This window comes from Nicotiana attenuata, chromosome 7 (assembly GCF_001879085.1).
Source record: "Nicotiana attenuata strain UT chromosome 7, NIATTr2, whole genome shotgun sequence".
Classification (NCBI taxonomy): Eukaryota; Viridiplantae; Streptophyta; class Magnoliopsida; order Solanales; family Solanaceae; genus Nicotiana; species Nicotiana attenuata.
In genome coordinates, this window is record NC_031995.1 from 108611847 (window position 1) to 108638742 (window position 26896).

At 39.4% G+C, this 26896-nt stretch overlaps 2 protein-coding genes across 4 annotated transcripts; both read right to left on the reverse strand.

The window, feature by feature from the left end:
- Positions 1681-8858, reverse strand: LOC109229673 (bifunctional dihydrofolate reductase-thymidylate synthase-like). 3 transcript variants are annotated; one of them, XM_019395202.1, is made up of 13 exons: positions 8488-8858; positions 6617-7131; positions 6143-6542; positions 5729-5773; positions 5533-5598; positions 5321-5382; positions 5168-5242; positions 4911-5076; positions 4710-4833; positions 4161-4267; positions 3895-4066; positions 3176-3338; positions 1681-2152 (listed from the first exon to the last, which is right to left on the reverse strand). In XM_019395202.1, the coding sequence occupies exons 2-11, from the start codon at positions 7042-7044 to the stop codon at positions 3956-3958; spliced, it is 1584 nt and encodes a 527-aa protein (XP_019250747.1). In that variant the 5' UTR covers positions 7045-7131; positions 8488-8858; the 3' UTR covers positions 1681-2152; positions 3176-3338; positions 3895-3955. The 3 variants fall into 3 exon arrangements, with proteins under 3 accessions (XP_019250747.1, XP_019250746.1, XP_019250745.1); XM_019395201.1 differs by lacking the exon at positions 1681-2152 and having other exon boundaries at positions 3063-3338; XM_019395200.1 differs by lacking the exons at positions 1681-2152; positions 3176-3338 and adding an exon at positions 3340-3634.
- LOC109229674 (diaminopimelate decarboxylase 1, chloroplastic-like) lies at positions 9626-15974 on the reverse strand. The gene is made up of 8 exons (XM_019395203.1): positions 15386-15974; positions 14044-14218; positions 13248-13397; positions 11815-11976; positions 11461-11646; positions 11136-11258; positions 10933-11022; positions 9626-9874 (listed from the first exon to the last, which is right to left on the reverse strand). Exons 1-8 carry the CDS (start codon positions 15859-15861, stop codon positions 9794-9796), a joined length of 1443 nt encoding a protein of 480 aa, XP_019250748.1. The 5' UTR covers positions 15862-15974; the 3' UTR covers positions 9626-9793.

Sequence of the window (26896 nt, forward strand, 5' to 3'; positions counted from 1 at the left end):
TTGATGCTTCCATATGGTAATAACTCTAATATAACCATATTTTCTATCATCGTTTGTGTTAACTCATAGCTTAGTAAAATATTTAGAATCTGGCCCATACGTGAGGCTTAGTTCAATGTTTCATGCACAGCAAATTAATTCCTGATGATAGCTGGTAGTTTAAAACACTAATGCTTTGTCAAAAACCTGGGCTGTTAGAGCCATGAAGAAGCAATTTAACAGGCCCAAAGTTAATTTGGCATCGGGTCTTTAGGCCTATCGCGGGCCCAGGCTGTCCCGCTTTTGTAAATGAGATCTGGGCCTGTGCTATGGCCTGGATATTGGACAGCCTTGCAGGTGGCATTACAAATAAAATGGGACAGGCTTATTCCCAAGGGCTGGCTCTTGAGGCCCAACACGCTGAAAATTTAAGCCATTAGATTTAAAGGATGTTGAGTTTAAATTATAATTTGGGTCTTCCAAGCTAAGTAGCACGTTTGAATTAGGGGGTTATCCTCCTGTTCAAATGTGGACTTGAGTTTGAGGCCCGAATTCTTCGATGTTTTTTTAATAATAGTTCATAATATTAACTAGGCCCTTTTAGAGACAAATTCAATAGAAAATCATAGTATGCTTTAGGATATCCTTAAAATAAATGAGACGAGCCTCGCCGAACAAAAATGCATAAATTGCGGGGCCCTCATTAGTTGCTTATAGGAAAATACTTAGAGATCGGGACGTGTCGTTTAGCGAATTTCACGGCCTCCCGCAAAGTTAATAAGACGCTAGCCACTTTAGGCGTGCTTTTAATAATTTTATCTTCTTAAAATACCGGTGTGCATTTCATGCGACCCAAATCCAAATCCCAAAATGTTGAATAAGAGGTGTCGAGGATCCGGGTGCATTTCATGTGACGTGATCCAAAAACACGCTCTTAAACGGCGTTCACTTTCATAAAAACTAATTAAAAGCGGTTAAACAAATTTTTAAAATTGCATTATAGGTTGGAACATGTATAAAAATTAGATTTTAGCCATTTATAATAATTTAAGCGACCGTGCTAGAACCACGGAATCCGGGGGTGCCTAACACCTTCCCTCGGGTCAACAGAATTCCTTATTCAGAATTTCTGGTTCGCAGACTCCAATTGGGAAGTTGAATTTTTCCTCGATTTGGGATTTAAATGAAAACCGGTGACTTGGGACACCAAAAGCCAATCCTATCCCAAGTGGCGACTCTAAAAAATAAATAAATAATCGTATTTCGAATAATGTCACTTTAAATGGAAAAACTCCCTTATACATTTATCCTCCGGGGTAGGTGTGTAAGAAAGGAGGTGTGACAAAAATTACAACAATAACCTAGTAAAATTTTACAGGTGAGGGATCTGGGGAGGATAGTATATACACAGACCTTACCCTTATTCCGATGGAGTAGAGAGGTTGTTTCCGATAGACCCTCGGCTCAAGAAAAGAGAGAAAAAGACGAAAAGAGACAAAAGAGGACATAAAAATTCACATAAAAAAAAAGAGAAAAAAAATCAAAAAGATAAATTAGGATTTGTTTGTATGTTTTTTCAAGATAGTATTCAACCAACTTTCATAATTCATACAATAGCACAAATCTGTAATGACATACAAAAAATTGCATCACTAAATTATAACCTTAGACTAGACTTTCTATACCAACTTGGATCGGCAATAGGGACAAGACCAATTCCTCCTTAAAAGCCATTCTAAAATACAAACTTCATGGTAGACATGGGAACACTGATTAATACAATAAACAATACAACCTTCTAAAAATTCTTCACAACAAATCGAACACGTGTCCTTAATTTCACTAGCTTCAAATCTCATCTTCTTGATCCCAATTTTCTTCTGCAATTCAAACGCCGCAATTCGTGTATTCAACTCTCCTTGAGTCCATAGCCATGTCTTCAAATTATAGTCTTGTCCCATCATGTTATAAATCTCCATAAATTTCTTGTGGGGTAAATAAGTAATCTTTGAAATCTCCAAATTCATGTACCAGCAGTCTTCTTTAGATGAACAGTCCTTCATACTCTGAGCAAACTTCATTGTCTTGAAAATCAACGTGTCCTTGTTTGTCAATGTGGTATTACTAATTTTAAAATCTTGATATCCTATACCTCTCCACTTTAACTTGTGATCTAAAGAGAAAGGAACATTCATCAAACATATTATTTTTGATATAATGTTCGAAGCATCATGATCTGAAAAGATACTATCGTAAGGAATCCAAAAAGTTTGTTCGGTTATATGATCTGAGATGTAGTACGAAGAAGACAAGGCTGATGAACAACGCATTACAACAACAGAAACCTTAAGTGGAAAACCAATTGTGCTGTGTACGGTTTGATTATTGTCGAATTTACATAAATTTTCTCTTAAAAGCATAGCACCGCCGTTTGATTGTGAACATGTAACACATACATCAGTACCTTCTTTGTACATGCAACTTGGTACTAATGTAAATGCTCTAGCCGCAGCACGCTTTCTTACTAGACTTCGTAGTTTCGGCATTGTTTTTGCTAAAAGAGCAGGAGTAGGTAGTGCGGATGTGAAATTATAGGGAGCAATTGCTTTTATAAATTCACTGGTAGCAGTAATCCTATAGGAATTGGGTTTTGAATCCCAACCATAATTCTATAGGGAATGGGTTTTAATTCCCCAAAAGGAATTGGAAATTCAGCTTTTGGCTCAATTCAGTTTTGAATCCCAGCCATAATCCTAAAGGTAATGGGTTTTAATTCTCTAAAGGAATTGGAAATTTCATTTCAGTTTTAGGTTCCTTTTTTCCCCTTCTATTTATGATAGTTTCAGCCTTTTTCTAATCTTAATAATTTCAGAATACCGCCTGATTTTCATTTTCTAATTTTTAACTTTTAATTTTACAAAATTAACCTTGTCAAAGCTTTTTTGACCAACACTTTAACTAATAATTTAAGAAAAATACATTAACTTCTATAATTTTCTTAAAGAAAAAAGGAGAAATTTGGTCGTTAGGTGGGTGGTTGAGTTAGGACACATTATTTGACATATTTTGACCCAAGCAAACTCTGAGTTAAATCATAGCCCATTAATTAATTTACATGTTTTGACCCGATCAAGTTTGACCAACTAGTCCATTTGCCACCTTTTATTATTAGAAAAACTACACAAATTCTAAAGACCTTTGCGCACTTGCATTCCATGATCCATCATTGTTCATCTAGCAACCTCCGCCCCATCTATGCGATGAGACCCAGAATAAACTTATCTTAGTAGCAATATACAATCTCCCACCCTCTTTCGGTATCTGCTCGGGCACACACAAATGAAGCTGAACCAAAAAAGCTGCAACCAAATCCATGAAATGATGCACAAATAAATGAGCGAATACATAAGCAATACATCAATTTAAAGGAACTAATGCTTAGTTCAACTGCATAAAGTATGGGCATAGTCCAAAAGGTAAGTCTCGAGACAAAAGGAAAGTCATTTGTATTCTAAATCGCCTTAGCAACCACGAACCATCATGTGGTGCTAAAGGATTCACAAATCCTAAAAGTTTAGTTTCTTTTTCTTTCTCAAGTATACTAATGAAGATTCAAATTATAGAATAGCTCCTCAAACATCTCCAGTTACTCTACCTGCAAAATTATAAAAGCAACCTCAATATGAGAGCTCCACTAAACACGGAAAGCAGTACACATCAAGCACTTCAATTTTTTTTTTTTTTTTAAAAGAACCATATAGGGTCTGAGACAAAGCCTTCATAAGATCTCTCACATTATAAAACCTAAATGTTGAAATCAGATTCTTTCAATCTAGGCTCTGAACAATGAAAATTAGGCCACATAAGTTCTTATGGGAGAGCAGAAAAGAGGAAAAGGACAATTCCATTACTTGCCTCAAAATATGAGCAACATATCTTAAGAGCCGCAGAATTCCAGGACAAAATCTATGGCACTTCATATCGCCATTTTCATTTCTATTTTCTGGTGAGGATCATAACCAACAAGTTTAAAGTCTGCAGCAACAAAGGAATCTATATCCTTTTTCTGTGAATTGATCTTCAGCACCTACACCCATTCAGGACCAACCAAAGTTACACAGAGAGAGAGAGAGAGAGAGAGATTAAGTAGCAAACAAATGAATGAACATTCCATTACTTACTGGGAAAGGTCTCGGTAACTTCTGAAGCTGGTCTTGCAGAGGTCTTACATGAGTGCGATAAACATGAGCATCTCCAATGACATGAACAAAATCACCAGGAACTAGGTCTGTAAAATAAAGGAAAAGCAAAAATCACGAGGTGCACCATAAAACAAAGACTGACATGGGATAAATGTAGAATAAGCAGTAAATGACCATCAAAAGGTATGTCTTTAAAATAAACATATATCAACATCTACAAATCAGAAGTTCTAAGTGCCAAATCCTTTTTGTTATTAGACCTGTTTTACACATAACAAGTAATTGGCCCTATCAAGAATCATTACCATCAACAGTATTGCTTTGAACCAAAACTAAATTTTAAGGCAAAAGATTTTCTAATAAGGGACAAAGATTGAGCCTCGCAAGAAGGCATAATTTCCATCTCCAACTCCTCACCTAGTATGAGGTTTTGCATACTACATTCCTCTCTCTAAGTAGGTAGGAATTTTGCCAGTAGTTATTACATAATGCACGTGTGAAATTTGCTAGAGGCACCGGACAGCATACCAGAAACATGAGCTATCATGCATGTCAGCAAGGCATAAGATGCAATGTTAAATGGCACTCCCAGACCCATATCAGCAGATCGCTGATACATCTGACAGGATAACTCCCCATTGGCTACATAAAACTGCAACCACAAAATAAAAGAGAAGTTTACAAGATAAACAATAAGTTAACCCTAAACACAACCATGACAATACTAACCTGAGCAAACATGTGACAAGGTGGGAGCGCCATCAGTTTAAGATCAGAAGGATTCCAAGCTGAAAGAATAATACGTCTGTCATCTGGATTGTTTTTAACTTTGTTGATAACATCAGCCAATTGGTCAAAACCTTGACCACTGTAGTCAGTATGCATGTCAATGTACCTGTACATAGCAGTTCCAATAGATCAAGTTACCACAAAACTCAAAGAGCTTTGACAAACTGTATGTCAGACGAGTAAGTTCGAACACTGACCTGGCACCAAAATGTCTCCACTGAAACCCGTATACCGGTCCCAAATCACCCTCTTCCCTATCCTTCAAGCCAATACTGAAATGGGACACCAAACTTAAGACAGTTCAATATTTCTAATAGACATGATAGCACGATCGAGAGAGAAAATCTTACCTATCAAGATAATCTCTGGATGCATTGCCATCCCAAATATGAATGCCCTTCTCTTGTAGGACCTAAAGTCAAACATCTTAATTATGTAGGCTAGATGGGCCAGAAATCACTAAAAAATCGTAACAATCTCCAAAATGCCATAACAATTACACCAAGCATTAGTGACAAAGAAACCGACCATATTATACAGTCAGTGAGGAATAGAAAGATACCTTAGCACTTGTTGATCCACTGATGAACCACAAGAGTTCTTCAACGACGCCTCTCCAAAAAACTTTCTAAAACCCAAAATAACAAACAAAATAAGTAAATGATCTATGTTCGCCCTTCACATTGCAGGAGTAGGAAAAATTGGACGTGGGTAAATCAAAAGCACATTAAACTACAAACCAGAATATGACACAATACCTTTGTTGTAAGAAGGGGAAATGATTTACGCAAATTGAACCTCATCTGCAGCGATAGTAAAACATCAGAGCACTATGGCAGATACACCAAACAGACAATAAATTACCCTGTACATACAAAACAGGGAAGGCAAATAGAGAGAAGTTTGTTCGATATTCTTCCAATAGGCTTAAATATGACTGCATGCAAAGCTTCGCCTTTCCTACCCCTCTTTATTATTTACATTGTGATCAAATGAACCCTTCTCTGACCAATTTTACTTCCAGACTCTCTTCACCCAACTAAGCTTACTGACGTTATCACCTCTTCAAACACACCCCAAAAAAGGGGGGGAAAAGAGAGAAAAGGCATATAAAAAGAACTTTATCTTTTTTGAGAAAGCCAAAACTGAACTTTACTTGTACTTCTCATTACCTGACAACCAAATTTTGACAAAGTACCAGTGCCAGTCCTGTCATCCTTTGGAATGCCATTCAAGATGATCTCTTCAACCATTCTCAGATACAGGTATTCTTCATGTTTCTCAAATATCATTTTAGGCAAGAAGGAGAATGCTTTAACCTCAACATTAAAAGAATCTGAACCAATCTCAGGAGTCTCACTATTTGCCTGATTAACAGTTTCTACTCCAGAATTCTTCACACGGACATAGGTGGTAAAAGAATAGCGAATCTTATTTTCAACCACTGGAAATGATGAGTACCAGGGTTGAAATGCCGAGGTTTCAATAGCAGGAATAAAAGTATCACATTCAATATCAGTCTCAATTTCAGTGATATGGATTGCCTCACACCCCTGAGCATTTAGGGAATCTCTGCATCAAAAAGATTAATGTTATAAACTAGCATTAAAGGCTACCTATAAAAACAAAGCAGCAAGAAAGTTGACCTGAAAATCTCGCCACCTCCTATAACAAACACGTTCTCAATTGACAGACCATAAGGCGAGGCTGCCAATAGTTGCAGAGCAGAAGCTAAACTTCCACATATGACAACATTTTCTGCTGTAGCAATGTCAAAACTCCCTGAACGTGTGAGAACAACATTGAGGCGGCCAGGAAGAGGGCGATATTCAAGAGGAATACTTTCCCAAGTCTTTCTACCCATAATAACAGCATTCTTTTTTGAAGGATCTGACGTAGTCCCAGTGATACCCTTGAAGAACTTGAGATCTGAAGGCAGTCTCCAAGGCAACTTCCCCTCCTTACCAATACCCATATTTCGAGTCGCAGCAACGACAACCTGGTAAGTCCTTTGTGGAGTAGAATGAGCATTGCCGTTACCGTTGGAAAGGCCTGCAATTGTTTCACTGGCCATAACTGAGTAAGAAACCTGGAACGAACTGATTGATAATGATCTGCACCGAGGATCGACCGACCGGTTTCTGCCAAAATGCAATAAAACCTGAAATATACCCGAGGCAGAAAAATTATCAATTATGTGTTTAAGGAAACAGTCGACAAGGAGATTCAAACATCGCTTGGTCAATGAGTTCAAAAGTTTAGGCAGACAAACTTCAAGTTTACTACAGCTGTGTAGGAGAAAAGTAATTTGGAAAAAGGGATATAATCAATTGCAACTTATTTAACAATATAGAGCTACTGCATATATAATTATGTGATACTACCAATAAACATAGGAATCGATAAGAAATTTATAATGCAAGAGTTCAGGTACTACTATCTAGTTGCCACTCATTGCAAGCAAGAAATAACGGCTCCAGCAACTAGCCGGGCTAATCCGGCAACCAAGAATATGTAACAGTTTAAGATAACCTATCAAGGATTCATGATAAAGTGATAGCAACTTTTCACTTCATGAACTAGAACTGAAAAGTTAACTAAGCAAACTATATAAAAATTTATTCTCAATACAGAATAACTATCAAATAATTGCCATTATTCCAGCAAAGATGTTAGGGAACTGAACTGGTACAATGAGGAAAAGTAACCAAAACATATAAAATGGTGAAGATTAACGAAGCTTGTTAACAGGTACTCAAGCACTACACAACAGAGATAGTAATTTACCTATTTTTAACCCGTACTTAACCTTAATAGCTCAGTTAAGCTAGAGAAAATTTAACCATACAACTCGAGCAAATTAGCGAAAAGCACATCACAAGAAGAATGTAATGGAAATGCAGCAAAAACTCATACTATTTCCTTTATTTTGATAACCATAGTGCCTCGGGCCAGCTTACGCGCACCTCAACTAATTTCATGGCCTGCTACCTCCAGCCACCAATAGGTACTAGGTAATCTGTCCACGAAGCCTTAGACAAATGAGAAGAAATCACTTAATGTCTTTGGCTCCACTGGAATTTGAACATGAGACCTTATGGTTCTTAATCCACCTCATTGACTAGCAAAAACTGGCACCATACCAACTATTTTTATAGATGAAACAAATACGAACTGAAATGCATCACATTCAAATATTAAGAAAGCTTGTTACCGATTGCCGAAGCATTAAATCTGAAAGATATTCATTTACTAATTTTTGACTGCACTTAAATGCACCTGATTTTAATAGCTCCGTTAAGCTAGACAAATTCAAGGATACAATTAGAGCAAATAAGCGAAGAACACATCATGCAAAGCGTGTAAAGGAAATGCAGTAAGAAATAAGGAATCACCAAAACTCGCATATTATAGATGAAATTAAACACAAACTAAAATGCATCAAATAATCAATCCTCAATTTAACGACATAACAAAAGTACGAAAACCGAAAACAGTAAATGCAGTAAAAGATTACCGATCGGGAGGCAAAGCGAGAGATGAAGGCAATTTTGAACAGTTTGACCAAAAACCGTAAGAGAATTGTGAGGAGAAACGAACAGGCTAGGGCTCCGATTCAAGTGTGTGCGTTAAGCATTTGTGGAGAAGAAGAAGGAAGAAAAAACTAGTAGCGTATAAAAGGCGGTTTCCAAAATCTCTCTGCACTGAAGAGTGAATCTATAATATACTGTATATAGATAGAGATTAGAGAGAGACAGACTCTGTGTGTGTGTGTGTGTGTGTGAGAGAGAGAGAGAGAGAGGCGGGGGGTGTGGAGTGTGGACTATGGAGCGAAAACTACACGAAAATCCAAAAGGCACGGTTGACGCGGAGCAGCGCCAAGTCCAGTATTTCATTTTTCCTTTATAGTATTTTAAAGTATTAGTAAATAAAATAAATAATAAATGGGTAATGCGATAAGCTCCGTATTAACAAATTTGAGTTTGTAGTGCATAATCTTCACTTTTTGTAGTTAGGTTTCTCTTTTATTGATTCTGTAAAAGAAAAGATCTTTTAAAAATTATGAATTTTGTCTTTTTTTTCTTTTGCAATTACAATTAAAAAAAAAGATGAATAAATAACTCGTGCATTACCGCTACTTATAAAAGTTTTATCAAAATATAAGTATAGTCAATATTAATATTAGAACAAATAATAAGTGTTATGGCAAAATTGACAATCAAACATAAAATTATATTGGTAGATATGATAAATCAAAACACAATCGACCAGTATGAATACAGATGATTTGTATAGTTGACTATTAGTTTGAAATGAAGCGTAATTTATTGAAAGTAATCCTACAGATTATGCAAATTATATTTATTTAAGAAGTAATCGCAATCACATACATCATTTATTAGTTAGCCTTCATAAACATGAGAAACAAAATATTATGACTAATTTGTCATGCAATGTTCTCTTTTCTTGTAAAATTAACTTAGTTTGCTAACTAGTTTTAAGGTCACTTTTTTTAATTAAAAAAAAATATAAATTAAGGTCACTTTTGGCAATACATTTTAGTTAGGAAATGCCAACGAAGAAACCTTATTAATCACACCAAATTATGCTAGTTTTTTTTCAGAAGTTGTCACGTCTATAATGGGAGGAAGACAAAAGTGAAGAGTCCATAGGGATTTGCATTATCACACATCACACATAAATTGTAACAAAAATCCAGTTTCGAATAATCCAAAGTAGAGAATGTCAACATTGACAGGATGAAAACTACTATGGAAATTCCCAAGTTTCACATCTAGCCATGCTTAAAATGACCAGAGATTTTACAGACCCTCAAAGAATCTCAAATGGTCTTCAAATGTCTCCCCATGCCGGATTTTGGATATTGATCCATCTTCTTCCACCTACAAACAGCAGTATGCAATCCAAATTTAGTTTTCAAAAATTTGTACCCCATTGAAGATAATCGATGAATGCCATGGATGAGAAAATTATATGCCAAGGGAATAGATGTTGCTAATTCTCACACATTTCCGTTAATGTAATATAAAGTATTTGTAATCACTTTGATAACTGCAACTAGTCATGGCATAGTGCTAGCAGTGATAAGATTTTCAGAATGATTTAAGTGAAAGCAATCACTCCAAGTGACAAAATGAAGGACAAGACGACGACAACAACAACAACTTAATTCCCACAAGTGGGGTCTGGGGAGGCTAGTGTGTACACAGACCATACCCTGGGAAGGCAGAGAGGTTGTTTTCGATAGACCCTCGACTAAAGAAAATATGAAAAGAAGCCGTGGCAACAATCAGTAACAACAGTAAGATATTAAGAAAACTGCAATCAAACAAGTAGTAATAGCAATCTTAAAAGAAAATCACAAGAGTTTTCAAGCACTCTCATAACTTAGTAGAAGGCGAATACTGCATGTAGAAAAGTAGCACTCGACCTTCTTATCTTGTGATTAGCAGTATATCATACACAAAGTCCAGCCAAGCACCAAGTTAGTGTTGGGACATTAGAAAAGAGCAGATTCCCTTTACACAAAAAGAAAGTTGCGCTGGTTCTTTCTGAGCAACATTTATTATAACCGAACCACTAGCATTTAAGGGACATTTTTCGCAGTCTTTAGGAAAGCAAAGGGCCGTGTAAGTTATAGATCTTATCATTAGATTGCTTAGCCAGTAACCACAAGGTTATTCCTACTCCAGAAATACTAGTCATATGGCAGCCTTGACTCTCAATTCTTGACAATGAAACATACCAACTTAAGATCTAGGACTAAGTTAATTGTTGTGTAACCGTGTACTCTTTACTTTTGGGTACGACATGTTGAGAGGAATACCAAGTTTATTTCCATCATAACTAGGCTTGAACATAGATTAAGGAATGTAAAGTAACACCATAAAGAAATATTAGGAGCAGAACATCAATATAATAACACGTTAAGACAATATACCCAGTACTCAGGTGGTCGCATCTTGAGATTGTAAGTTGATGCCATACTCATGCAGTAAGCTCCTGCATCGTGAACTACCAGACCAGTGCCCTGAATTAAAATGTCATAGTTAGTATGACCATAAAGTGTAATAAAAAAATCCTCAAATGAGAGGCTATGCGTTGTCCTTTTCTTATACGCTATAAGAGGTCAAAACAAATTACCCTAGAAGGTGCCGGAAGTTCCCTGTCCTTTCCCAGGAAATCTGCAGACTCACATACAGGACCAACAACATCAAACCTAGAAATTGCAGCTTCTGCTGGTGGAGGGGAAACAAGCTCTATGTGCTGCAATCAAAAAATCATTTACTGAGCAAGAGCGCTGAGAAGATTATAAATCCATTGTAAGCGCAAATCAGATATGCATAGTTCAAATAAAGAGTGAGGTCCAAACTGTATACTCATACAATGAGTATAATTACAAACAGGTGGTAGCTACTTCACAAAGTTTACCGATATGAATGGCAACAAGAACCAAGCATAATCTCACCTGATAAGCATCATACAGACTTGGACGTATAAGCTCAGCCATGCTACCATCAATCACAATAAAGTTTTTGGTCCCATTGGTTTTGACTCCAGTAACTCTGTTAACCAAGCAGCATGTGTTTGCAATCAGTGATCTTCCGGGTTCAATAATGAGATTGAGTTTTCGTGAGAGGACCAATTCTCGCACCTGCGGTACGCATGAAAGCGGCAAGTGTCAACTAAATCACAGGTGAGGCCCACAGTTTGAGCAGTAGCTTTAACTGTCACTACTACTAAGAAACGGTCTTAAGGCAAATCGCTCTACTGAAAACATCCGGGCAGATGTCATATGTCTTATATGAGGTAAAAACCTTACCGTATCAATAAGATCTCTAGGTGAAGGAAGGACAGCTCCAGAATGATAGTAATCAATCCCTAAACCACCTCCAATGTTCAGGTAATCAATTTCAAATCCTTGGGATCGAATTTCATCAATGTAGTTCACCATCAAGACAGCTGCATCTCGAAAAATGTCTACCTGGAAAAGACAACAAAAGTTTTAGGTCAACAAACCATAGGGAGGAATGTCATCCACCATTGAGATATTACATTTTCTATATAAAGAATATTATCTTCTAAAACATATACTATTACATAGAACAACATATTTTTAAAGAGAGAGGAAGTACAGAACCATTAAAGGATCAGAGTTGTCAAAAGGCAAAAGGGATGAAAAAGCACTCCAGGTCTATCGCAGCTTTAAGCGCAATGTGCAATCAAAGTGTGTCTTTAGTTAAAAAAGGCGCGAGGAAGAAAAAATAAAATATATATGTAACACAAGAAAAAAGTAACAACTTCATTCATAGTGATTTCTGTAACAATTAATATATCTTTTTTGCCAATCATATTTATTGTTTAGTGCCACTCTGTTCAAGATAGAACTTATAGGCAATGAGCCATACACCTTAATGCCTTGCCTACGCTGAAGTGCAGCCTAAGTAAGGCGAAGCGCCTACCCTAAGCTTCTCTGAGCTTCAGAGCTTAGACGCGCCTCAAATGAGCCTTTGACAAAACTGTAAGGGCTTGTTTAGTACGAGGGGTAAGGGATATCCCGGGATTAAATTTGAGATGAATTTATCCCACGTTTGGTTGGGATAAAATCGCGGTATAACTAATCCAGGAATTGTAGTGTTATTTTTATCCCTATGGGAGGGCGGGATAACTACTCCCAGGATAATTAATCATGGGATAACTTGTTTCCCAACCAAACGACCCCAAAAGGATCAACTGCACATGGTATCCAATGTGCAAGATGCCTAGATAGAAACATAGCATAGGGCTCCACCAACATATTACTTGTTTAACATGTAAATCGTACTTCTAGGAACTGTAGATTGGAAGAGATATTACTAGGAGGGGAGTCTGATATGTATATGGAAAGATAAATGTTGCATTTTTCCTCTTCAAATATTTTTCTTGTGTCTTCAAGCCTTCAAAAGGTAAGAGAAAGAACAAGAGGGGCAAATGGAGCAGGGGAGTATTAATGAATTAAGTTGTAAATGAACTAAAATTTGAATCATATCATTTAGTGCTGAGTAAATGGCAACAAGGAAATGTCAGCCACCAAATAAATGACACCTGATAAAGCATTAGAGGATGTCATGAGTCACATTTCCATTGGTACTACATCTAACTATAGATACTAAACACAACAGCCAAGTCAACATCCAAATACAGAAGCGCAGAGAAGTTCAACAGAGTAGACCAATTTATGTTATAGAAATTAAATGCAGACAATTATAATATTACCTTGGTGATAGTTGACCCAAGATGACAATGAGCTCCAACAAGTTTCAATTCCTGCGGATGTGCCTTCACAGCATCTAGAAACCATTGAAGCTTCTCATTTCTGATGCCAAATTTGGAGCTCTTATTTCCAGTGGCAACATAAGGATGAACCTAGCCCAATCAAGAAGTCAGTACAAAATTGAGATGTTGTATTATTAGTTGGCAAAACTTGAAATCCTCCTTTTCTGGATTAACTTTGATCCAAAAAGAGCTATAATCTAGATTGAACTTGAACCAAGCATCATGTACTCGTGGAAACGGTACGTGATAGAATGTCTGAAAAGTTCAAATGAATTGGTTTATAAAAATAATTTTCTTACAGGTATATTTATGATTTTATTAGATGATAGCAGAATGCCACTCCAAAAAAAAAAAAGAAGGAAAAAAAAAGGAAAAAAAGAACTAAGAGCAGGATCAATGACGGTCCTGAATGCTGAACTGATATATCATATGTTTAACTTCACTGTAACATTATGCAACAAAAGAATGAACTTGATTTTTTAGGGACATCCGGCTGTCAAATAAGCTGAAGATCAATGAACAAAAAGCAGAACATTTGAGGTTTTTGATTAATGTAATTGTAATTTTCTCTCTCTAGACGTGAAAGTCAAATTATCTAAAGCACTAGCCTGATCATGGTGACATGTTAGTAATACAACATCTGCCAAATTGCTGAGGCACGCAGATATTGTAGTGGAATAAGCAGACATCTAAGCATTACAATAACTCAAGGTTTCATATGCTGGCGCGTGAATACCTGAGGATCCACATCTGGATTAATCCTGAGTAGCACATTAACCTTCTTCCCAGAAATCCTTGCAGCTGCTACAATGTTATCCAAGTCAAATTCACTGTCGATGTTTACAAACACACCTTCTTGGGCAGCTAGCACTAGGTCCTCCAACAGCTTCCCATTTCCATTAAAAATACACCTATGCTAGTAAAGGTGTTGAATCAGCTTAATACAATGTAACGGCGAGTGGCCAAATGAGCAGAAACCCCCTTAAGCTAAAAAGTATAGGAGGAAAAAACACGTCTACATAAAACAAAGAGGGTAGATTTCAGTTTTTGCTCCTCTGCAAATACTTCCAAAGTTTATAAATACATCACAGCGTCCAAAATGAAATAGAAGTCATGTTATCTGGGAGGTGATACTATCTGAACTCAGAAGAATGTACACTCACCAACAAACTTTGTAAGAGATAACCTTTATTGTAGTTAGTCTAGGAAGAGTTTGAACTTTTAGGTCTGATCTAACGCGTAAAGGAGAGCAACAGAGTTCATGATAAAGGCATCATATTTGTAGCTGGGTAAGCTAGGAACGTTTGTATGGGTATTTTTTTTTTTGAAGGTAACAGGTTTTGTTCGGGTATATAAATCAGGATTCTTTCGGAACAATTTCTTCTCGGTGCAATACACACTAATGTAACCACAAGAAATTCTTTTTGATTTCCCAACAATATTGTGGGCATTAGGCCAACACACAGGACAGGTTTGTCTAAACTATTATGGGCATAACATGTATACACCTAGTACTGATTCAGCACCAGAAAACTAGAAAATACCCGCTATCGCCAAGCAAATGAGTAAGAATTAACTACTGGTATAACATCCCATTCTCCAATCTTATACCAAGGTTCTCTTTTTCTTTTTCATATTTCTTTATGACCCTGTAGCACACGTGTTGGGTGAACCTCCCAGCCGAGTGTGTAGTTGCAACTCGAGCCTATCTTACACCATAGTTTATTCAAACAACAACTACTACTACTACGCCTCAGTCCCAAACAAGTTGGGATCAGCTATATGAATCCTCATTGACCATGTTACTCCATTTACACTCACCTGCGTGTCTAGTTGGAACTCGAACCTATCCTTTTCTTTAAATGACGGCTGTCCGGGCTAGCTTGCGCACACCTAAACTATTCCAGCCAGAACATGTACTGGGTAACTTTGCCGACCAACCAAACTTCATTCAATGAAGCCAATTTGAAGGTTTTGCAAATACGCCACAAATTAATGAATGCTGGTATATTTTATTAGGATATAGCACAAAAACAAAATTATCAAGAAACAAAGATTCTGAACTATAAGAATATTACTTGGTAGGATCAAATCCAGCACGTAGAGCCAACTTGAGCTCATTCCCACTAACCAAAACAGCCCCACAACCAAGCCCTCTCAAATGTTCCAAAATCTTGAGATTATTATTGGCCTTAATAGCATAACCAATAATCGAATTCAAACCCTCTAAAGCCGCCTTATAAGCCTCAACATTCCTAGTAATTTGGGGCTTACTATACAAATAAAAAGGCCTTCTTTCCACAGTTTCCATAACATCTTCAACCTTAACACCCTCACAATACAAAAACCCATCTTCAGATTTCTTGAAACAGTGCTGAAATTTCTGAGTTTGAGGCTCAGAAGTTGATACAGCAGCTCTAATGCTTAGATTTCTTGAAATGGGCTTTAATGGGAAAACGGGTTTGAAAAATGAGAGCTTTGGTGTTGGGTTTGAAGGGTATTTGAGAGATTTGGGAAGTGATGGAGAGTGAGAGACAAGGTGCGTAGCCGCCATTTTGGAGCAAAAGATACCGACACAAGGCTTTAGACTGCGAAATTGTAAGGCTTTTCCGGCTATATGAGTCAAAGGGGTTTAGGTTTAGAGGGATTCATGATGATTGATTACTGTCATAAAAAAATGTTATTAAGTTGAAACATCATTTTCTTGATCATTTTTAAGCTTTTGATTAGGTATAAAGAAGAGGGTAGAATATAACAATTTTTTATTTTAGTAGTAAAAAGAGTGAAATTAATGTTAACACGTTGCTTAAAACAAGTAATATGAAGTAAAAGCTGTATTATTTTTAAAGAAAAATTAGTTGTTATGTTTACTAGTGAAGGAAGTAAAAAAAAAATCCTCTTTTAGTAAATAAGAATTATTTCGAAAATTTCAATTATCAGAGTAATCAACATCAGAAAATGATAAGTACAAAAAGTATTTTTCAGTAAAACACTTTTTATCCGACCAAAACACAAACCCATAATATTTTCTATTTCTTTTAACTTATACAAATGTACGTGTTCAATGAGAATCGAACATCGCTATATCGCGATATTCTTATGTATATATGTTGTTTCGACTTCTATGTGGTAATTTTCTGTTCTGTAGATTACAATTCTCTAGGAGCTATTATCCATTTTGGGAGAGAGGAGCAACAAATTGATGCAGAGAATATAGAAAGAGTCTACACAATTATATCTAAATTTAATGTCTTATGTGAATTTCAAGAATTTAAGACATCCCGTCCAGATGTATATAAGCTGGCACAAACACTATAAATATAAAAGAAAATGAATTTAAACTTAGGCATGTTTGGAAAGCTACCCTGATTGGATTTGGGTGTAATTGATTATAATTACACAATTTTGGCATGTTTGTCTAACAAAGTAATTACTTGATCAGCATGTAATTGGGTGTAATAGAGGGGGTGTAATTACACTTTGCAATTCTCAAGGGGGAGACGAGAATTGCTAGTAAATACATGGTAATTATCAGATGATTTTTTGAATTTCTTTTCTTTTCTTTTTAAGTTACTTTATATTTCTATTTTTTAATTTTTTTTAACTTTTAAAAAAATTTTAAATATTATTTTTTACATTATTTATTTTCTTATTTTTCATTTTCCCAACCTTTACTTCACATATTTCTACATAATTTCTTATATTTTATTTCTTTCTTAATTATTTTTCTTTATTTTTTATTAAACTTAGCTATGTTATTATTCTAATTTTTTTTTAAATTATACCTCGTAATCTTAGAAAGAATAAGTCATCCACAAACTCGACTTATAATGAGTAATGTCGTTTAAAGTTGAACTTTGTTATTGGATGATTCCATGTAGTTGCTAATATTTTTTTCTTTATTTAGCATAATTGTGTTATTATTATAGTTTTGAAACTACTCCTCCTAATATTAGAAATAATGAATCATTAATAAACTTAGCATATAATAAGTTATGTCTGTTTGACCAAAAAATGATAATCTTTGGTTAAGCTAATTAATCAGTTATTAAGGAGCGTTAATCCCAATTAAAGTCAATAACTTCAGATCTTGAGTTGACCGTACGAGCAGTTATAATACTGAAGAAATGGAATTAATATGCTAACAATAAATGTGTCGAATGCAATAATGTGTATAAAGTATCAAGTATTAAATAATAATCAATGGCAATAAATGTAAATAAGGAGGAAGATTCACCCAATATTGAATGATGTGAATGATTCCTCTTTCTGACAATGATGAATGACAAGAATATAAGAAAGTGTTGAGCACCTTCTCGGATCTGGTGGAAATGACAATAGATAATCCAAAAAGATCAAATCTCTCCAGAAAGTTATCCTTTGTATTTATCTAGAAAGCTTACTTTTCAAAAGTATTCTTATCATATAGAATATTACATGCCTTTTGCCTTATCTTTTATGCTATTTATATGGAATATCCCAAAGAACCCTAAAAAGTACAAATAGAGGGAATATTCAAATAGAAAGTGTTCTTATATACAAATAGAACATTCCTTTTGAAGGATCCAATGTTATACTAGCCGTTACTTTTATCTATGCGGCTCAACCTCGGCCTTGATGAACCACTCGGCGGCTTGTTCTGTTGGTCACTAATCGACCTCGGCCAAACTGCCCATATTGATGGCAGGTCACTCATGACAATCGTCTCGGCGTGTCAAATTTCTCTTGTTCGATTTTGACCATACAGTTAGTCCCTCCGCTTATCGAGGTCGTCTTTTGGTCGACCTCGATGAGCGGACTTTATTAGTCATAGTTTGAGAAATTCGGATGGGGAGGTCGAGCGATGAGGGTCGCTTCTGAGATGGTGATGTGGCATTTTGAGAACCACACTTAATGACGTTGGATCAGAGTGACGTCACGGCCTCACGCGTCATCATTATGCATCTTCCCGATGCGTTGTATTTCCTGTGTCCCTGTCATTTCGATCCATATGCATTTGACGGTTAATTGTCTCGATCCGAGTGTCGTTGTTCTCTATAAATAAGGGGGTAAACCCTTTGAGTGAACCTTTACATTTTCCAATCTTTGAACCTGCATCTTTTCTTCTTCTTCTTTGTGTATTCCTACTCCAATTGCTTCCATTTTTCGCACTCTTATCTCTTTTCTAGTTCGAGTGATTCCTATTGTTTCTGCCTCTTTTGAGTTCGTATCTTCTATATTTACAACTAAACAAAAATGGTGGATACACCCCTTGTCTCTGGTGAGTTTCCTGAACCAACTCCACTAGGAGTGAGGATGCCTCCTCATGATGATGATGTTGTTGTCGCTGCCGAGGATGAGAGCTTTCCCACCGTGGAGGAAATCATTCCTCGTAATGATAGGGCCATGTCGGACTTCTCGAAGTCACCTGCGGACGAGCCTGAGCCTGTGAAGTCCGAAATGGGTGCATCCCATCTTTCCGAGCTTAGGGCCAAGTACAACATCCTTGCCCACATACCTGGTCCCCGCTGGAAAACGACGCAATCCATATTCATCGTTCTGGGTATTGCGCATTTGATGCGTACCTGTTCCAAGTGGGCTATTCTCTTCCTCTTCCCCCGTTGGCGTAGGAATTCTACCGCTACTACGGCATTTGTCCGGCCAGCTCTCCCCTATATTTACAAACTTTTTCTTATGTTGATAAAGTACACGGAGCTGGCCAACCGCGGGATTTCCACCCGCCATCTGCTATATCTTTTCACGCCAAGCTTTCATAGGGGTATGATGATACACCTCTGCCATAGTGGGACCAAGGGATTGGTAGTGAAAATGGACGATAAGGCAATCGTCGGTTTTGGTTCAACTTCTTCTACATCAAGACCGATTACGTGGTGGCGAACCCCAACAGATTCCCTGAAGCGTGGAACTTCGCCCGAAAGTATTTTTGTTAAGTGATTGCTTGTTTTGTCTCTATCCGGTGATTTAATCGTTCTTCTTCCTCGTTTGTGCAGCCGATAGGGACCCTCCTACGTTGGTCGCCGACATTCGCGACTGGGTGAGTCAAATTTTACCCCACACGGTGGGGATCCGTGAATGGTCGTCTTTCAACAAGAAGTTTGGACGTAATCCTTCTTCGACCGGTAAGTTATTCATTTCGATCTTCTTTTTCGCTCCCTTCATATAGTGGGGTTAGTTTTAACTTCTATGTTTGCTGTCAGGTGAGGACTAAGAGAAGAGCGAGGGCTCCTACCCCCGCTTTTCGTCAATCGAGTGCATTGACCGGATCTCTGCTCGTTGCGACTGCAGTCTAGTCCGTTCAGATAGCTGCTTCTTCTCGGATCTCAACATGCCCTTCGGTGGAGACTCCGACTTCTCCCATATTGCACTTAGTGGATGAGTCGACGCTGGGCGAGGAGGAAGCAATTCCGCTAAAAAGGCAGAGAGAAGAAGTTGGCGGCGAGACAATAGGAAATGAAGAGCCAACAAGGGGTGATCCAGAGCTGGCCATGGCCGCACCCGAGGGCGCCATAGCTTTGGACACAAAGACTGCACCCCCTTCAGATGTAGAAATTGCTCCCTTGCCCGAGGTCATCGTGGAAGGGGGGGGGGGAGATCAGAGGCAGCGGAGGTCATTCCGAGGAGTGATCTGTCACCGTCAGGGCAAGCCTACGTACCTTCCTCTACCGAGGAGAGGGGGAAAAGTGTGGTTGTAGACGGTTATGAGTCTGATTCCGACATCGACCTCGAAGAGGTTCGGATGTTCAATTAGGGGTTCACTCGGGTGGAAGTGAGGACGGAGGGGACTACTCGCAACATTGTCATTCCCCTCGACCGTGAATTATTGAAGAATACGGAGAACGTTATCCATTCTTTGGGTCCCTTCTACTTCAGTGCCGAGGACAGGACCTTACGGACGTTTGATGATGCTGCTCTGTCGTTGGGAAAATCCGGAATGGCTTTGCGGGTAAAGATTTTGGTTCTTCGAGTTTTCGTACCTTGTTTTCTTTCTTTTGTCCATTTTTACTGGCTTCTTTCTACTTTTTCCCTGTTCATCAGACCCTTATTTTGGGGATTGAGTGCACCCGCCGAGAGGAGAAGAAGAGGGCTATTTTCAAGAGGATGGAGTCGAAGAATAAAGAATACCGTGCCAAGTATCGCGAGATATGCCTCCGATTCGGTGTGGATGGTAACTTCCAGTCTCTCAAAGACGAACTAGAGCAGAAGGACGAAGAGATCATAAGGGTCATTGGCAAATGTAGCGAGCTCGAAGGAGCGCTTAGAGCCTAGGAGGACAAGCTCGAGGTGAGCTGGGGGGTCATGGCTGAGTGTGCCGATCTTCGGGCCCAAGTGGCATCCCTGCGGGCTGAACTTGAGCAGAGTTCGACCAAGTCCTATGACTTTAGTGATGAGTTTATCGAGAAGACGACGGAGTTGGATAAGGCCGAGGAGGCCAGGATGGCGGCTTGGCAAGGGTGGCGGCATCGGAGGAGGTCGTCTGTGTTCTCAGATCTGAACGGGCGAGTGAAGCGGAGGTGGCCGTGCTCAGGGAGACAAGGCTTGATGAGCGGGTTGGTGAGCTTGAGGGAGAGGTTCCGAACTTAAATGATCAAGTCTCCGCTCTTGAAGCCGAAAGGGCGCAGCTATTGGTTCGACCGTCCTCCTCTCACACTTCTGCTTATCCTGATGTTGCGCGAGATTCGTATGAGAAGTGGATCCATGCCGAGGCCCAGCTAGACATATTTACGGACTTGAAGGCGGCAGGGAGAGTTACTGAGGTTGAGTTCGAAGGTGCTCGTTCCAAGGTGCGCATAACTTGAGTCGCTTGTGGTTATGATCCCGCCACGCCACGGGCGGGCAATGATGAAGATGAGCTGGGCGGAATCGAGCAAGGTGCTTGGTATGATGATGCGTACTCAACCGGCAAGGATGACATCGGGGATGATGGCAGGGATGATGCCACTGAGTGATGCTTTTGTAATCTTTTTCTTTTTTATGCTTTTTGTGGGCGTCTGTTCGGCCCTTGTAAGATACCTTTTTGATTTGGAATGCAACTTTTGCTGTTTATTTCTCAGTCTTCTATTTTTCCCTTGAATGTTTTCCTCGATTGATTGTCTTGATTTAAAAGAACTGTTGGTAGGGGTTAACTCGAACATGGCCGAGTGTGTCTATGACTAGTTCGAGTAAAGTTAAACGTCGCCATAATTAATTCGGACGAGGTTAACTGTGAATGAAATTCAAGCTAGGTCGAATATGAGTTGATTCGAGCGGGGTCGAATATTACTTTTAACTAATTCGAACGAGGTTGAATGTGAGTGTCTTAATTAATTCGAACGAGGTCAAATGTGAGTTGATTCGAGCGAGGTCGAATGTTACTTTTAATTAATTCGAACAAGGTCGAATGCGAGTTGATTCGAGCGAGGTCGAATGTTACTCTTAGTTAATTCGAATGAGGTCGAATGTGAGTTGATTCAAGTGAGATCGAATGTTACTCTTAATTAATTCGAACGAGGTTGAATGTGAGTTGACTCGAGCAAGGTCAAATGTTTCTCTTAATTAATTTGAACGAGGCCGAATATTACTCTTAGTTAATTCGAACGAGGTCGAATGCGAGTATCTTGAGTTGTCACGACCCAAAATCTACTAAGGGTCGTGGTGGCGCCGGACACCTCTGTCAGGCCAGCCTAACTAAATTATCAATTAAATCCTCTTTTAATACTTCTGAAAATCTCAGGTTTTCCTCCCATTTTTCATAAAAAAAAGATCAATACTTGAATTCAAATTTAAATAATAACAATTAGTACACATCTTTCGAAAACCATCTGCAGAACCCGGTGTCACAAGTGCATGAGCATCTACTGATAAGGATATAAAATATAATACAACATCCGTCCGGAATACAATGGACAGAAAGGAAATACAATTTACTAGAAAGGGACTTTAAAAGCTGCGGGCCGCCTTGCATACTGCAACTCACCTAGTCTCCGAATCGTCCGTGCTGCTATGCCCAGTAGGCCGCTAAAGTAACATATACCTGTGCAATAAAAATGCACAGAAGTGTAGTATGAGTACGTAATCAATGTGTACTCAGTGAGTATCCCGCCTAATCCCGAAGGGGTAGAGACAAGATGGCCAACTTCGACACTCACTAGAAGTCAATAAACAATATTCTATAAGTGCGAGGATAATCATGGATTTATATATAGAAGTTTCTAATTGTGAGGCCAGGAAACAGGTAAACATGCGCAAATCACACCGAGGTGACGGCCCGCTCCAACAGGAATGTAAACTGTGCACTGCCGAGGGTCGAGCGGCCCGAACCAATAGATGCATCTATTTAATCTGCCGAGGCGTTCTGCCCGTTCCATAAATAAACACATACCCTGCTCGCAAATCATGCATGCGACGCAGGTGCACATAAAATACATGCTCAAGTAGTCAAATAAAATTTATCGGAGCTATTTATCAAATAAAAACCAAATCCTCTTTTAACAATTCAAGAAAATGAAGTTTAATCCTTTTGAAGTTCATTTACTAGTTCAACTTGATTTTAACAATTCAAATGTCAATAAGGTTTCAAATATCCCAAGTATAGCATGCTTTTGGGTCCTAGACTACCCGGACAATAGCATAATAGTAGCTACGCACGGACTCTCGTCACCTCGTGCGTACGTAGCCCCCACAAATAGGAGCACATAACCAATTTAACTCACCCATGGGGTAAATTCCCCCTCACAAGATTAGAAAGGAGACTCACCTCGCTCCGAAGACTCATAGCCGGTATTCTACATTCTTCCGAAGGCTGGAACCGACCCACAATGCACCAAAACTAGCCAATTAACGACAAACTAATGAGAACACACTCAAATACTTGTTAAAAATTCAGATTATACGAATTCCCAACTCCTCTTAGTGAAATGACCAAAATGCCCTCGGGCCCACGTGCCCGGAATCCAAAATTTCTCGAAGATAAAGGTTACCCATGACCTTAGGAACTCAAATATATAATTTTCTCTAAATTCCATACTCAAAATCGTGATCAAAATCCAAGATTTCTAATTTCCTAGGTTTTCAATCAAAACCTCAAATTTACACGAATTTCCATGCTTAAATCTATACATAGTTGATATATTCAACTCAAAAGTGATGGGGATAACTTAACTTAACATTGACGACAAAAATCCTCTCTTGAAGCTCCCCAAAAATCGGCCAAGCCATGAAGAAATGGGAGAAATGAACTCAAACCACGATTTAAATCAACCTTTCTGCCTCCAAGTGTTCCGCTTCTGCGGAAATATTCCCGCTTCCGCGGTCCCGCTTTTGCGGAAAAGATTCCGCTTCTGCGGTCCCTGGGCTCCAGCCCATTTTCGCTTTTGCGATTAGCCACCGCTTTTGCGGATTCGCTTCTGCGGATCCCTGACCGCATAAGCGGTTCCTGCTGCCTTCACTCCCAACCGCTGTTGCGGTTCCTTTCTCACTTCTGCGGGGCCGCTTCTGCGATCCCTTTTCCGCAGAAGCAGAAATACCAGCAACCAGCAACCACCAGCCTTCCCAAAAACTCCATTTTCGATCCGTTAACCACCGGGAATCCACCCGAGGCCCCCGGGACCCCAACCAATCATACCAACCAGTCCCAAAACACATTACGGACTTGCTCGAGGCCTCAAATCACATCAAACAACACGAAAATCACGAATTACACCCCAATTCAATCTTTATGAACTTTAGAATTCCAAACTTCTACTTCTGATGTTTAAACCTATCAAATCATGTCCGATTGACCTCAAATTTTGCACACAAGTCATATTTGACATTACGGACCTACTCCAACTTCCGGAATCGGATTCCGACCCCGATATCAAAAAGTCAACCTCCGGTCAAACTTCTCAAAAACCTTCAAATTTTATCTTTAGCCAAATTGCTCCAAAATGACCTACGGACCTCCGAATTCACTTCCGATCGCGCTCCCAACTTCAGAATCACCATACGGAGCTACTCCCAGTCTCAGAATTCCAAACGGACATTGATACCACTGAAATGCACTTCAAACCAAACTTATGAAATTTCTTCCAAAATGCTAACTTCCACAATAGGCGCCAAAACGCTCTCGGGTTATCCAAAACCCGAACTAGGCATACGCCCAAGTCCGAAATCATCATACGAACCTGCTGGAACCTTTAGATCCCGATTCCGAGGTCGTTTACTCAAAATTCCAATCCTAGTTCATTCTTTCAACTTTAAGCTTCCAAAATAAGAATTCTCCTTCTAAATTAACTCTGGACTTCCCGAAATTCGATTCTGACCCCACGTACGAGTCATAATACCTGAAATGAAGCTGTTCACGGCCTCCGACTGCTGAACGGAGCGCTGGGACTCAAAACGACCGGTCGGATCGTTACATGAGTGGCGCGGTGTTAAAACTTGGTGGAGATATAGGCGAACATCATGTGCTTGTATGTTTTGCTTACATATATAAATTGGAGAAGTTTACATGTTTTTCGGGCTGGTGTTCCTGTCCTAGTTTACCTAGTCCCTTTATTGGTCGACCTGGAGAAGTATCAAAATGTCCTCCTCGTCGCCTCGTTAAAAACCTCCCTAAGAAAACCCAATTGGGACAAACTCAGGTGAGGGAAAAAGAGTACAGTTTGTAGAACATCTTTCTTTGGAAGTTGAAGTACTTGAGGTGGGCGATGTTCCAGTTGTTTGGTAGTAGTTTTCCTTCTATCGTTTCTAGTTGGAACGATCCTTTGCTTGCTGCCGCCGTAATTTTGTATGGGTCATCCCAATTAGTACCTAGCTTTTGTTCTCGTGGATCCTTGCTTGCCTGTGTTTTGGCTTTGAGTACGTAGTCCCCGACTTTGAGCGGTCTGATCTTGGCTTTTTTGTTGTAGTATCGCTCTACCTGTTGTTTTTGGGCGACCATCCTTATGCAAGCCATGTCTCTTCGTTCTTCGGCCTCATCGAGGTCTTGCCTCCTGCTTTCGTCGTTTCTCGGCCCTCTTTCGTGTGAGTACCTTAGACTTGGTTCTTCGACCTCGACCGATATTACTGCATCGGCCCATAGACCAGTGAGTACGGTGTTTCTCCTGTGCTTGTTTTTGGCGTTGTGCGGTATGTCCATAGCACTTCCGGCAGCAACTCCGGCCATAGTCCCTTGGTTTTCTCGATCTTCTTCTTCATGATATTCAATATTGACTTGTTGGAGGACTCCGGTTGCCCATTGCCAGCGGGATGATATGGCATGGAGAGTATTCTTTTGATATGCCATTTCTCAAAGAATTCAGCGATCTTTTTTCCAGTGAATTGAGGCCCGTTGTCATAACTGATTTCTTTGGGGAGGCCGAAATGGCACACAATATTCCTCCATGTGAAGGCGATCACTTCTTGCTCGCGTATTTGGGTGAATGTACCTGCTTCCACCCACTTGGAAAAATAGTCAGTTAAAACTAAAAGAAATCGTACATTACCTCGTCCCGCTGGGAGGGGTCCGACGATGTCTATCCCCCATTTGATGAAAGGACAAGGCGAGGTGACTGAGTGAAGGTGCTCGCCCGCTTGGTGGATCATGTGGGCGTATCTTTGGCATTTTTTTATGAAGTCGGCAACCTATTTTATCATTGTGGGCCAGTAGTAGCCTGCTTGTATGAGGCATCTGACCAGGGCTCGATTGCCGGTGTGAGCTCCGCAGTAACCTTCGTGGACTTCCTCCAGAACGTGTCACGTCTGGTTTGGGCCTAAGCATTTTGCTAGGGGGCCGCCATACGTTCTTTTGTACAAGTCGTTGTTGATGACCCTGTACCTGGCCGCCTGTATCCGAAGCTTCTTGGCTTCTTTTTTATCGTCTAGAAGCACTCCATTCTGCAAATATGTGACAATACGATTGCGTTAGTCCCAAGGTAGGTTTATAGTTCATACATCGATTTGGCCGATCGACGAGTGGAGGAGAGTGACCACGTTCCTTTCTCCAGTTATGCTTTTAGTGGCCGCTGCCAATTTGGCAAGGACATTTGCTTCGATATTTTGTGCTCGGGGTATTTGGTCGAGCTGGCATTCGTCGAACTAGGGTAACATCTTGCAGATCTTGGCCTGGTATTTTTGTAGTCTTTGTTCCTTGATTTGGAAATTCCCTATGACTTGATTGACGATGAGCTGAGAGTCGCACCGTAGGACGACTCGCTTCGCTCCATACTTGAGTGCTAACTTTAGCCCTGCAATCACGACCTCATACTCGGCCTCGTTGTTAATCGTATCTGGGCATCTTATGGACTGGCGAATCATTGTGCCTGTTGGGACTTCGAGCACGAGTCCCAGTCCCAATCCCGACACGTTAGAGGCGCCATCGGTATACAAAACCCATAGGCCGTGTATTCTGGGAGAAGTACGGGTGGCTTCCATCTCGACTTCAGGAATTATTTTGTGCTAAAGTCGGCGACGAAGTCGGTGAGCACTTGCGACTTTATCGTGGTTCATAGTTGATAGGTTACATCATGCTCGCTCCATTCTATGGCCCATTTGGCCAACCAGCCCGACAGCTCGGGTTTGTGCAAAATACTCCTTAGGGGAAAGGGCATGACCACCGAGATGGGGTGACACTGGAAATAGTGTCTAAGCTT

What these genes read in the sequence shown, in the direction of transcription:
- LOC109229674 (XM_019395203.1), bottom strand. Translation starts at nt 15,861, where the DNA reads ATGGCGGCTACGCACCTTGTCTCTCACTCTCCATCACTTCCCAAATCT. An exon ending in GCTGGATTTGATCCTACCAA is followed by an intron (nt 14,219 to 15,385) that starts GTAATATTCTTA and finishes TTACTAGCATAG; the next exon opens with GTGTATTTTTAATGGAAATG. An exon ending in TTGGGTCAACTATCACCAAG is followed by an intron (nt 11,977 to 13,247) that starts GTAATATTATAA and finishes TGTCTTTTCCAG; the next exon opens with GTAGACATTTTTCGAGATGC.
- LOC109229673 (XM_019395202.1), bottom strand. Translation starts at nt 7,044, where the DNA reads ATGGCCAGTGAAACAATTGCAGGCCTTTCCAACGGTAACGGCAATGCT. An exon ending in GGAGGTGGCGAGATTTTCAG is followed by an intron (nt 6,543 to 6,616) that starts GTCAACTTTCTT and finishes TTTTTGATGCAG; the next exon opens with AGATTCCCTAAATGCTCAGG. An exon ending in AGTTACCGAGACCTTTCCCA is followed by an intron (nt 4,067 to 4,160) that starts GTAAGTAATGGA and finishes GAATGGGTGTAG; the next exon opens with GTGCTGAAGATCAATTCACA.